The sequence below is a fragment of the Pelodiscus sinensis genome, chromosome 3 (assembly GCF_052426305.1).
Source record: "Pelodiscus sinensis isolate ZL-2025 chromosome 3, ASM5242630v1, whole genome shotgun sequence".
Classification (NCBI taxonomy): domain Eukaryota; kingdom Metazoa; phylum Chordata; order Testudines; family Trionychidae; genus Pelodiscus; species Pelodiscus sinensis.
In genome coordinates, this window is record NC_143054.1 from 58,904,014 (window position 1) to 58,917,607 (window position 13,594).

The 13,594-nt window shown below is 42.2% G+C and overlaps 1 protein-coding gene across 1 annotated transcript in view; it reads right to left on the reverse strand.

Moving 5' to 3' along the window:
* Positions 1-13,594, reverse strand: part of MEI4 (meiotic double-stranded break formation protein 4) — a 113,633-nt gene that overhangs the window by 51,924 nt on the left and 48,115 nt on the right. The window contains exon 4 of the mRNA XM_075923791.2: positions 11,324-11,455. Coding sequence (XP_075779906.1) covers positions 11,324-11,455 — 132 coding nt within the window. The remainder of the gene's footprint in view (positions 1-11,323; positions 11,456-13,594) is intronic.

Below are 13,594 nucleotides of genomic sequence, written 5' to 3' on the forward strand. Positions count from 1 at the left end.
GTGCCATGTGTGTTGTTCTTGAACGCTACATGCCCAGAAGCAGGGGTACTTCACATGCTACCTGTCCTGCACATAGGCAGCCAAAAAACAGTCAATGGGAGCTACGAGACTGTGCTGAGGGCAGGGATAGCGTGGCCTCTCCCCCTCTCCCTGGGCTCGCAGCATTCATAGAAGCACATGGTGTTTCTGCACGCCAAGTTGAGGCAGGGCAGGCAAAGAACCTGGTTAAGGCTCCTGGAGATCAGATCCAGGAACTTAGTTGGCCAAATTCAGCCCATGGGCTGTATTTTGCCCAGTCCTGGTCCAGCACCTACATATTTTGCAAAGAAATAACTTTTGTGTTGACTCTAAAAAAGGCTGCAGTTGGCCTGGATGACTAATGACAAGAGGAGCTGCTTACAGATATGATGTGTGAATTTTGCTTCCCAAATACTGGCTGCACGTGAAGGTCAGGCTAATAGATTATATAGTAATTATAAACCGAATCAGGTACAGTAAAACTCCAGTGGTCCAGCATCCAGTGGTCCGGCACTCCTGATGGTCTGGCACTATCTGGAACCCGGAAGCGCTCCAGGCAGCCGGACAATTGGAGCTGCTCTGCCCCCAGCTTCCCCAATTCAGCCACTGGTCAGTTTCAGCAGCGGCTGACTTGGGGAAGTCTGGGGCCGAGCAGCTGGGGTGCTGCCAGGTTGGTCCCGCAGCGCCGATAGGCGCATCTCCCCCACTCCACCCCAGACCCCTCATAGCCCCCCCTTCCAATAGTCCGGCATCTCTGATAATCTGGCACCCCCTGGGTCCTAAAGGTGTCGGATTATTGGAAGTTTACTGTACCTAATTCAGACAAGTTGAACTGAGGGTTCTGACACTAAAGAATGCCTTTATCTTATATAAAATGCAGGACTATGTAGCACTTTAAAGACTAACAAGATGGTTTATTAGATGATGAGCTTTAGTGGGCCAGACCCACTTCCTCAGATCAAATAGTGGAAGAAAATAGTCACAACCATATATACCAAAGGATACAGTTAAAAAAAATGAACACATATGAAACATTGGACAAACGTCTCAGACACTTTGCCAAAGGATCAATGCCCACAAAACAGATATTAGACAGGATCACAAAGAAAAAACAGTTTCTTGCCATTTCAACCAGAAAGGACACTGTCTCAACGACTTAATTGCCTGCATCCTGCTTCAGAAGCCTTTTAAATCTGCACTTGAAAGGGAATCCTCTGAACTGTCATTCATGCTAAAATTTGACCCTCTACGCGGGGGGGGAGGGGGGGGGGAGGGTCAACAAAGACTCTGGCTACCTTACCCATTACAAAGATAGCCTCCCTAATTATCACCTCTAATACCATTAGATCACAGACATTTACTTTCCCCCTTCCTCCCCGCATCCGCCTTCTGTTCTGAAATTTGATTTGTCCTTTTCATATGTGTTCATTTTTTTAACCGTATCCTTTGGTATATATGGTTGTGACTATTTTCTTCCACTATTTGATCTGAGGAAGTGGGTCTGGCCCATTAAAGCTCATCATCTAATAAACCATCTTGTTAGTCTTTAAAGTGCTACATAGTCCTGTATTTTGTTTTAGCTATACCAGACTAATACGGCTACATTTCTATCACTTTATCTTATATTATACCCATTTTCCCCCGGCTTGCAGGAATAATTTCTGAATTACTAGAGGACGTTAAAGCCAAAACATAACCAATCATAATCCTTTGTATTTTCCGTGTTCAATGTACTGTTCTCTCTTGTACACACCAGGAGCCATTCTATAAACATAGGGGCAATTTATTTTTGATACATGCTTCATTTATACCTACAGCAAATTTGATTGCAAATATACATCTTGGATTTCATTCCCCCAAATGGAGTTAGAATAATTTTTTTGGCATGCTTTGACTTTCAAGGCTCATTGTGAAGGCCAAACCTAGGACAAAAGCCTTCTTACCTTCTTAGAACATTATACATCAGTATGAGCTTAAGCTCTCCCTCTGCTCAGATCTTAATGATTTATACAGATTTACTATTGGTTTATTTCTAGTTAATTTTGGAACTCACTTTAGGAAATCTAAAATAGCTTTATCTAATGTTCTGCAATTAACCTCCTATTGTTACTTTGAGATAAATTTCTATATACATTTGTAATTTGTAATTCAAAATTATAAATAAATAAGGGTATCAGTAATCAGGAATAGTTCTTTGCAATCGGAACTTAAGCTATAAAACCCTACACCCTGAAAGCCCAAAGAAAGTAAAAGTAACTTTCATTAAAGGAATTACTTTTGAAAATTGTTCTGAGCAAAACAAATCTTATTTCAAAACATGATATAATAGGATTTTTGACCAGCTCAGTTTAAAGAGTAGCAGATGTCAGAAACTATAACACACATAAATTAAATTTTCCGACAGTGCTCTTTAAGTACCGTATTTTCTGGCGTATAAGGCGACTGGGCGTATAAGACGACCCCCTAATTTTCTAGTTAAAACATAGGTTTTCATCTTATACTCGCCGTATAAGACTACCCCCCCTTAAGAGGCCAACCGGCAGCGCCCCAGCGCCCCTCTGCCTCCCCGGCTTTGCTCCCGGTGTCCCTGGTCTGCTGGAGACGGTCCCCAGCAGACCAGGGGCACCGGGAGCAAAGCCGAAGCGGCGGCGGGGTGCCGCGCTTCTGAGGCTTTGCTCTGGCAAAGCCTCAGAGGCGCGGGACCCCGCCGCCGATGCGGCTTTGCTCCTGGTGTCCCTGGTCTGCTGGAGACGATCCCCAGCGGACCAGAGGCACCGGGAGTAAAGCCGCAGCAGCGGCGGGGTCCCGCGCCTCTGAGGCTTTGCCAGAGCAAAGCCTCAGAGGAGCGGGACCCCTCCGCCTCCCCAGCTTTGCTCCCGGTGCCTCTGGTCTGCTGGGGACCGTCTCCAGCAGACCAGGGACACCGGGAGCAAAGCCTCTGAGGACGCCAGCAGCGGGACAGCGCGTCTGGGCTGCCCCGCTCCCGGAGCCCCTCCGTGGCTTTGCTCTGCGTCTTCCTGGTCTGCAGACCAGGGAGACGCGGAGCAGCTTTTCTCGACCCCGAGTACACGGGCGGCGGGACCGCGAGGTCCCACAGTCCGTGTCCTCCGGGGCGAGAAAAGCCCCATTCATACCTGCAAGTCGGGGACTGCCTGTATACCCGGCGTATAAGACGACCCCCGATTTTTGGGGGATGTTTTTTAGCATAAAATGTCGTCTTATATGCAGGAAATTACGGTATGTACCAGGAACATACTTTCCTTTGAAAGTAAAAGAAATGGTTGCCTGGGCATTATTTACATACTGTTTTATAAAGTATCACCCATGTTTACTATATATGAAATAATTAGAAAAATATCCTTTATTTTTCTCTAATTTGTTTAATTTGTGCCTTTGACGGTGCTTTGTATGTATTAAATTTCTCCAGTTTGTCTGGATTTTCCATAGTGTATCAGAAAGACAAACTCCATTGTTAGTAAAAGGAAGATCTGACTGGAACACTTTGTATAGATTCAGATGTATGGCTACTCCCTGCATTTAAATTAACATTATTTTATTTATTTATTTTTATACTATGGTAGAACCTCAGACTTTCAAACAACAGAGTTACAATCTGTCCATTCAACCATACACCTCATTTGGAACTGGAGGTACATGATCAAGCAGCAGCAGAAACTACCGTAAATTAGCAAATCTAACCCACGTCCATGTATAACACACACTCGTGTATTACCCCGGTTTTTCTTAGCTTACCCACAGATGTACATAAGCCGCGGGTAATGAACCGGTAATGAACCGCAGCTGAGGCCGCTGAGCAATAAGTACTACCCTATTCCGGTATATAAGCCCTACAAACCACACCATTTTAAAACCTCTTCAGTTTATAACAAAATATTTGTAAGGATGCCTAAGCACAAATCATATACATCCAATTTTAAATTATCTGTTTTGACATATGCAAAAGAAAATGGCAATAGAGCAGCCATGTATTCAAGTACTTCATCCGTGAGGAATGGGACAATTGAATCAGCTGATCTGCAGCATTCAAGTTCTGGGAATGAGGCGGTGGAATAGGAGAGAGAGGGCGCGCTCAGAAAAGGAGGCAGGGAAGAGGCTGGGTGGGGGTTTGAGGAAAGGGGTGGACTGACGGTGGGACCTGTAGCAGAGAGAGGACAGCCTCTGGCAAAGTGAGAAGTGACACATATTTAAAGCAAGGGCACATGTGAAGTGCATTCTGATTACACACAACATTGTGACAGCTGTGCGCTCCCTCCACTTCATTGTACTTTTGCTGGCAATTTAATTTGCCCCTAATAATGGATCACAGTGTTGGAAAAGGCATAATAAAGGAGAATCAAGTGCAATGTATTTAATCTTATTCTTGGGTCAGGGTTAGTGCACGTGCCCACTTTCAATCTTGAGGGTCACTGAGATGAAGAGCCACTCATGCGGCCCACTAACTAGCCTAGGTTGCTCATCACTGCTCTACGGCATTTCTTTTGGTAAAGAGGCATGAATATCCAGTGAACATAAAAGGCTAAAAGGGGTATTATAGTGATCCATAACATATACAGTAAGCAATAAGAGAATGTCTAGTTTCATGGGTGTACAATATCAATGTACAATAGAGAGAATTCAGTCTGGTTTCATTCAACTACCATCACAAAGAGCAGTGCTTCTCAAAATTCATTGCACTGCAACTCCCTTCTGACAACAAAAATTACTGCATGACTGCAGGAGAAGTGGATTGAAACCTGAGTCCACCCGAGCCTCACTGCTGCAGATGGAAGGGGAGGGTAGGAGCACAAAAGCCAAAGGGCTTCATCCCCAGGCAGGGGGCCTATAACCTCAGCCTTGTTGCGCTCAGGTTTCAGCTTCTGCCCCAGGCAGTGGAGCTTGGACTTCAGTGCCAGGCCCCAGAAAGTGTGCACCAGTCTTGGCAACCCATTGCTGTGACCCACTCGCCTTCTCAGGCCCTGGCAGGCTCCTGGGAGCTGGTGGACTGCTTCTGGGGAGCGGTGGAGGGCTGGCTGCCAGTGGCTTGCTGGCTCATGTTTTGGGGCCACTGTGTCAGGGGCAGTGACTGCTAGCTCTGGGATGGCAGGCTTGGAGCTGGCACAGGCACTGTGGCCAGAGTCAACCCCTTTCAGGGCTCCGGGGAGGGAGAGGAGTGTTCTTGGTTGAGGCTGGAGTGGCCAGCAGGGCACCCTGGGAAGGCTGGAGGCCCCCTATTTTGATATAAGTGTCTACACAGCACTTATTTCGAAATAGCTATTTTGAATTTGGCATTATTCCTCATGGAATCAGTTTTACCAAATTCGAAATAAGTGCTCCGCTATTTCGAATTAACCTACCTTGAAGGCACTTGCCAAAGTAGTAACTGGACTGTATGCTGAGCATGTTCCCTGTAAGATTCAGTTCCCACCCAGTTGATTAACAGAGCATCCACAGCTGGCAGCATGTGTTTCTACTGATGGTGCACATCCGTACATGCCTTGGTGCATATAATAAAAAATCTCTTCCAAACATGGATGGAAAAAATTAGATGAAACACTGATGCTGAGCCTGACTGAGAGTGATGATTTTGTTTCCTTTTCCTTCTGTGGGATCTGGAGTGATAGGAAGCAGCCCTAGGAAGATAACTCAGAGGGTACCTCCCCCAACATATCTAACACTGTTGATCCTTCTAGGGCCCTGTATCTGAGTCTGCTGGAGCAGGTGGGCCCGGGCTCTTCTACCACTGCCCCATAACTGAATGGACCCTATCCAGTAGGCCTCCCATCCCACCAAAGGCCCTATTAAAGCCATATTCAACAAAACATTAAATTATGTGCTTAACTGTAAGTGTATAATTAAGAATATTATAGAATCAGGGCCAATGTGAGTAAAGTTATTCAGTATGCTTCAGAGTTTGCAGCACTGGGCCTTTAATCTATTATATATCCGAGAGAGTCTGTCTGTCTTTTCAAGAACTCTCCCTAAATTGTAAGAACTAGGATCACCAAATTCAGTATACACAGCATCCTTGTATCATAACTTAAAGCAGCATAAGGATTTGGATGTGTCAGGAAAATGGGATATGACTGGAACAGGATCGCTTTTTATAAAGCCAAACAGAAAAAATACATAATCATCAAACAGATGAAAGGGGCTGACTGGGGGTGATTCGCCCTAGTCTAAGCTTCCCCCTCCTGGCACCCTTTAGGGAGGGCAGGGGGCCTGGAGCTCCTCTCCCATTTGTACAGGGACATTGCTGGCTGATTCCCTTTGCTCCCTGACAAAGGGTCAGTGTACAGTTTTGCTGCACTCCTCACTCTGCTTGCAGAGCACTGGGGGCAGACAAACCTGGACCTGCCCCAGCCAGGGGGCATGTACCCCTCCCCCCTAGCTGTGCCCCCTGGAGCTGCAGTAGTAGTGGAGAGGTGCTTCTCACCTAGCCCCACACTGCTGTGGTAAGAGAGGGCTGAGGTAGAACTCTCTCCCGAGGCAGCCTGCATACTGAATCCCTATCCCCACTCCCACCCCTGAGGAATGACTTAAATGAAGAAAAACTAATACTGAGTTAAGGACCCTCGCAATAACAGGAAAATCTTCTAGTTAGAAATAATCCAATAAGCAATGACTGAACAAAGGCTGGGGAAAAGATGGCAATGTGAGGATGTAAGTCATTAAAAATATAAAAGCTCGTTATTGCTATGTAAGTGTCTTAGTTGCTTTTATTTAATATATTAGAGTATGAACAGATTGTATTAAAAAATGTTAGGCAAAGCTTCGTTAGGCATACATTTCTCTTTTATTTGTGGCCTGTAAGGCCATAGGATTTAAATTCAGGGGGTTTCTAAAAGATAAGTATAAGAATTTCAGATAAAAATTATTTCTGCTTTCTTGTTTCATTTGATTTGATCCATTCTCCTATATAGAATCTATTTTTGGTTGGTAAAATTTAAGTTCAACCTACAGCTTTGAAAAACATGTGAGATGTGGAGACATATGTTTAGCCCTAAAGGACACAGCTCCATTCCTGTGAAATTTTAAGTAAAAACCTGTCGCACACTATAAGCCTAGATGGAACTTAGCTACAAAACAAACAGATTCTCAATTCTGTTCCATTTAAACAGGATATCTGATATGCTTTTTGGATCCTGATTCTGCAATTAAGCAAGATGTCCTCAAAAGTCAATTACATTTTTGACAATGAAGTGGGATCTGTCCATTTGTCAGTAAGTGACATGTAGTACAGAATATCATCTTTCTGCAAACTGTAATTTAAATGTTGATAGAAGATGATCTTTATCATGAATTTTGTAAATTTAAAAATGATTTTATATTTTTACTTTATGTCAAACAGCATACAGGATTTATATTAGCTATTTTAATCTTTTTCTGAATGATGATACTTATTGCATGTTGGAAAACATAAATTGTTGTATATGTAAGTGAGTACATGAACATTTTGTTGCTATTTATGCATACTTAAAGCTATTCTTGTAAACACTTAACATCAGCAATTATATATAAAAATAAAATACAAAATGTATACATTAATTTTGAAAACAGCAGCTTGTATACCAAAGTAAATAAAATTAGTTTTAGTTAAATGCAGTAAGTTGAAAAAAAAGACTGATGTTAAAAGGTAATTCTAATGAAAAGTAAGACAAGCACAGGGATTTCTAAACAATTTTTGTACTAGCTATTATGCAGAAATTGTTTATAGATTAAAGTATGAACTCTCCTATATTTACAAATGAATTCAATAGTTCAATATTCTCAAACTACATCACAGCTTTACAGAACACCACTAACTGTATTTGCCATTGGATAATCCATCCCTATGTTATAAAACTAAAATAATATTTAAAGTTAAAAACCATGGCATATTAAATTAGCCCTATGCTTATCATCTGCAAGATACACAATTTATAAAAAGTCCCATGTCATAATTTCATCAAATATAGGATTCTTTCAAAATAAGCCTTACATTAACACAGAAGAACAACACCCTAAATTTCTGGAATGAAATGGAACCATCATAATTCTTGAACTAGGCACACAGTCTTCCCAATAACCCCGCAGAACCATAACACTTGTATGTGCTGTAATAGCAAGATGTTAAAATAATGAATGCATAATATTCCAAAATTATGTGGGTGGAATTAATAATATATTAATGTTATTTAATTTTTTAAATTAAAATATTTCTATTTTACAATAAAATGAAAAGATTTTATTCAGTTTCTTAGATATTGTCAAGAATGGCAGAATAGGTTCTAAATGAAGGAAACTGCCAAGCCAGGGGAGGTCAATGCCAGCCCCTCTGGTGCTGCCAGCTGAGGGCTCCACTCCAGCAGCAGCAGAGTGGTTGGCATTGCCCAAGTGGGAACTGCGGGGAGGGGGATATTTGGTGGAAGAGGCTTCAGGCTCCTTCCTCCAACAATTCAGTTGTGCTCCTGGCCCCCATCTGCAGGGCTCCGCAGCCACCATGCCTTCTCCCCCCAAGCTTCTCCCCCTTCCTTCCTGGCTTTGAGCACCTCAAATAGGATATCTATTGTGCTCCACAAGCTCTGGGAAGGCAGGGGAGTAGTTGCTGAGTGCTGGGGAGTACAGCTTTTCCCCATGAGTGCTCCTACTCAGGAGCACCCATGGGGATGCCAGACTACAGATGCTGCTGGACTATGAAAGCTCAGACTACAGAAACCCAACCCTGTATGTCACCAATGCTTTATTTTAATGCAGGAAAATTTCATCCCTTCTTTTCCTTTTCTTCATTTTTTGCTGATCCTTACCAATAATTTCAGCAGTTTAGTTTGGAAGTGCTATTTCTTCATGAATTCATGATATAATTACTGGCCTTTTTTGAGAAGACAAAACTTAAGACAGTCCGCATCACAATTACTATGCAAGTAATTCAACAAATGTATCACTCAAACAGAGCATAATGAAAAAAACACCACAAGTAAGGTTGTTTTTTGGAACATAATGTTGAATAGGAGGTGCTTATACTTTTGTAGCAGAAATAATTGATAATATTCTATCAGATATTTATCTATATGATTTTAAGGAGTCATTTAGATACTTTAAATACCTGAGGCTTTCCCTTTTCTGCAAATATCATGTTCTTGTTATGTGTGTTTTGTCTATAGAACTTTCCAGAGCAGTGTATGAGGTAGCCGTAATCCAAGAGGAGTTTAGGGATCATTAGTAGTACAGTGAAGTGTCTGCATGCAACTACAATAATGCATTGAGATCTACTGGACTTCCCTGCTTATTACACAAAATGTGTTCAGCAGATATTAGTAGAATATGTCTTTTTCTCAGAGGTAATTTTTTTAAACATGTTTTGTATTTGAAAAACTGTGCACATCCCAAGTATCCAACCATTATATTTCAAAATAGAGATAGCACAAGAAATCTTCAATTAATCTCCTAAGAAATGAGCCCTGCACAAGCCACAACTTTCATTCCAGTTTACTCTCCAAACTTTATTAATTGCAATAATCTAATCATGTGCAGATTGAACCTCTCTAGTCTGGTGCCTTTGGGACCTGACCAGTGCTGAATTAGGGAATTTGCCGAACCAGAGGAGGTTAATATTGTCTGGCAGCATTACCAACACATACACTGCTTACTGGAATGTTAGAAGACATCTGAGGTAAACTAGAGCTAAAATATAGCACAGAACATTGAGAGCCAGGACCGGTGGCTATAAACAAACTTTATGGAACTATGGGAAACTTGGACACACCCGTAATAAGTGGGCATCTGCCTAACTAAGATCATGCCAGAGCATGGATGTTGCCAGACCAGAGTGTGCCAAACTAGAAAGGTTCAACCTGAGGTAACAAGGGAAGGGATAAGGGCAATTTGCTTGGTAGAAATATTTTAGATCAGAGGCCGGGGCATTTGTGTGCACCCGCCGACAACCTGGGCAGGCCCCGGCGCTGGCCCAAGGCACGCGACACGCACCGACGCCTGGTGCGCAGCAATCGGGCGGCTCCAGCCCCGGGGCACATGCGGGCGCGCGGCGTTGGTGCCGGACCCAGGCGTGCGGCTTGGGCGGCGGCGCCGGCCCCGGGTCCACAGCACAAGGTGCTTAGGCGGCCCCGGCCCTGGGGCACGTGCCGGCGCCGGGTGCAAGGGCATCCCCGCCCCTGGCGTGCCCCAGGACGTGCAGCCCCGTCCCCAGGCGCCCGGCGCATGAGTGGCCCCACCCCCCGGGCGCCCGGCGCGTGAGTGGCCCCGCCCCCGGGTGCCCGGGAGCCTCTAAAGGTTGGGGACCACTGTTTTAGATAGATAACCAAAAGCAAAAGCCATCTCTGAAAGGAAAGAATGTAGCATTCCTGTCAGTACCAGATCTTGAGAAGCACATCTGAGAACCATAACTACCTGGGTATTCTAAAATTTCCTAGGTTGCAAGTATGCATTCTTCAACGTCCAGGGATACTTTTTTTACCATGTTTTTCATGTATTTTTTATCATGTATTTCAGTTGCTTCCGAACCCCTACAATTATCATCTCAGTTCTGCATTAACTATTTCCTCTACAGCCAGGTAAATCTCACAGTCCATGGCTAATTATAAAACTGCTCTGCTGCACCAGTAGTGACAGAAAAGAGAGATAGAATTCAGCATTAACATTCTGAAGGCTTCTCAACCCATTTTTCTGCAGTAAGTTCTTATAAGCTCCACGCGTACAATTTAACAGAAAGGGTAAAAAGATGGGAATCTGTGGGGTAACATACAAGAACAATAGCCACAGATTTTTTTAAAAATGCCCTTGAGATCTTCCAGAAAGAAAGTTGCTCAAGAACAATCCAGTCATGGATAAATACATATCTTGTGCTCCACAATACCAAAAGATAGTTGAGACAGCTGATCAATTTAAAATATATCACTGAACCCCCTGGATTACTAAGAAAAGATCGTCCACAGTCACTACCAGCACATTTTCTACAGCATGATGAGACCAACATAGGTATCAGACCTTAGTAGATAAGAGGTCTACTGAGTGCATATCTGAAATTCTTAAGGTATTTTGAGACCTGGTCCTAGTTTGGAAATTATTTCAATTTGCTGATCTTTCATTTAAAAAAACCTCACATACTATTTTTGTGGAATTAAAAATTTCAAAACTATCCAGAAACTTGGTAAAAAACAAATGCTTAAATCTGAAAGTCAACAAATACTGTGGATTTTTGTTATTTTAAATTAAGAAATTGAAACAGAGCTGTAGTATTAAAATACCATTTAAATAGGCATTATGGTTTACTTTGTTTCAAGATAACATACAGTTTTCAACAGAACAGTACCTGGTGGGTTTGCTGCAACTCATCAGCAAATTGATTTACTTCAGATAACAGCAGAGATATTACAGACTTTCTTAACAGGTTGCACCTTCCCAGCAAAACAAGGGTGTGTGATATGGAATACTGCACCTGAAACTGAATAAAAGTATTGTAAATTCTATCTTTTCAACATCTGTCCAAACTCCTAATCACCACGAACACACTTTTAAGTAAAAAAAAAATACATATATGTAAAAGGGAAGACATAAAAAAATAAGTCAAAACTTACTTCTGACAGCTAAAAACTACACTAGTTAAAATACTTTCCCAACTCCCGCCTTCTCACAGTAACGTTTTAAATGTGAAGACTTTGGTGATTTTTTGGAAATTGGTGGGTGCTAGTGTGCTCATGTGCTATTTCCCCTCCTTCCCCCGCCCCCAAGCAATACACCAATACTGTATACTCAAGTTTCTCACATTTGGTATCTCACTCTGGCTCTCTCATCAGATGTTTATGCTGTCTGTTAGGAAACTGTAAGCTACTTGGAATAGAGTCATGTCTTCAGTCTATTGTACAGTGCCAAACACATTGTCACCAACAAGAATCAATGGCAAAATTTTCAGAACAGGTTGCTGACAAATCAGTATAAAATATTAGGTGATGGCAAAAAGAAGTTTTACAAATTAGTTCACTGGGTGCAGAAAATAATTTGTATTTCAAATCACACTTTCCAGCTCAGGCTTTCAAACAGCATTATAAACATAATCAAAATTAGCCTTGACTTCCCTATGAGTTAGCTATTTAACATTTTAAAGAAGAGGAAACAAAAAAGCATAGCGCTTAAAATCCTACAAACAAATATGGCAGAGCAAACAAACAAAAAACCTCAGCCTTCACAGCTTACCTCTTGTTCCTTAACACAAAGTCACGCAGGACATATCCTCACTAAACCCAGAAAGGCTGTGTGTGTCCTCTGCCCATATCACATTAATCTTACTGCCTTATGCCAGACAATATAATATAGGAACATAATTTCTTATAAAACCTTCAGAAATGGATGGTCATGAAGCAAACAATGAACCTCTACTTAATTGAAGAGAAATTTTATGTAAATAGAAGAGACTGGAACATTCATTTATAATAAAACAGATAAAAAAAGATTCACAGAAATCAGTGAATGAATATCTAGAACACATAACCAAGGCCGGGGTCCCATTGTGCTAGCACTGTGCAAAACACTACATCACAGTCCCTATCTTAAACAAAAAGCACTCACAGACTAAATACATGTCAGACTCATAGCAAAGGAAAGAAATTTACACAGAGTGATAGTGCACAAACAGCATAGGGGTGACAGAATAGTTTGACTTGCATATCATTTTCAAGGTTGTTTATTTTTCTTTAAATAACATTCAGCCCATTGTAAGTCATAGGTCATTAAAGAAGGGAATTAACTAAAGGGAACAGCACTGGAATAAAGAAATGACAGTGAGGGGAAGTAGGCACCAGTGGTAGGAAAGGAAAGAAGCAAGGATGGAGTGAAGAGAAAAAAGGGAGCAGGAGATAGATAGCAGCTCCAGCCAGACAACAGAGGGAAAAGCGTGTTCAGAGTTAAAATTGTGGAAAATAGAGCATGATGACAACCATCGGTGCTTCTGAGGGTTCATCTACACTGCACGGTTATTTCGAAATAAGCTATTCTCCCCTCCCCTTCCCTAATTTATTCTTGGTTCTGGACAATCCAGTCATCTGAAGAAGTGGGCTGTGCCCACGAAAGCTCATGATACCATCTACATGTTTTGTTAGTCTCTAAAGTGCTACAAGACTTTAAGTTTTTCCTGTTACAGACTAACTCATCTACCCCTCTGAAACTTTTATTCCAGAATAGTTATTCCGAAATAGTTTATTTCAAAATAGCACATCTACACTGCAGGGATGCCTCAAAATTAGTCTGAGATGTGCAATCTTGATTTTGGAACCCCAGGAGGCACTGGGGGGAGAATAACTTAGAATGGCCCTGGTGAGGGGCTATTTCAAAATAGCAGCACTGGAGCGTCTATACATGCCTTATTTCGAAATAGCTATTGCAGAATAGGTGTTATTCCTCGTGGAATGAGGTTTACAGAAGTTGGAATAAGCCATCCATTATTTCGAATTTAATTCGAAATAGCAGAATTGCTGTGTAGACTCTCATACTGTTATTTTGAAATAACACTAGCAATCTCAAAATAACGGTTCAGTGTAGATATACCCTAAGGGACCTGTTGCTCATGCCTGACATCTTTATGGCTAGC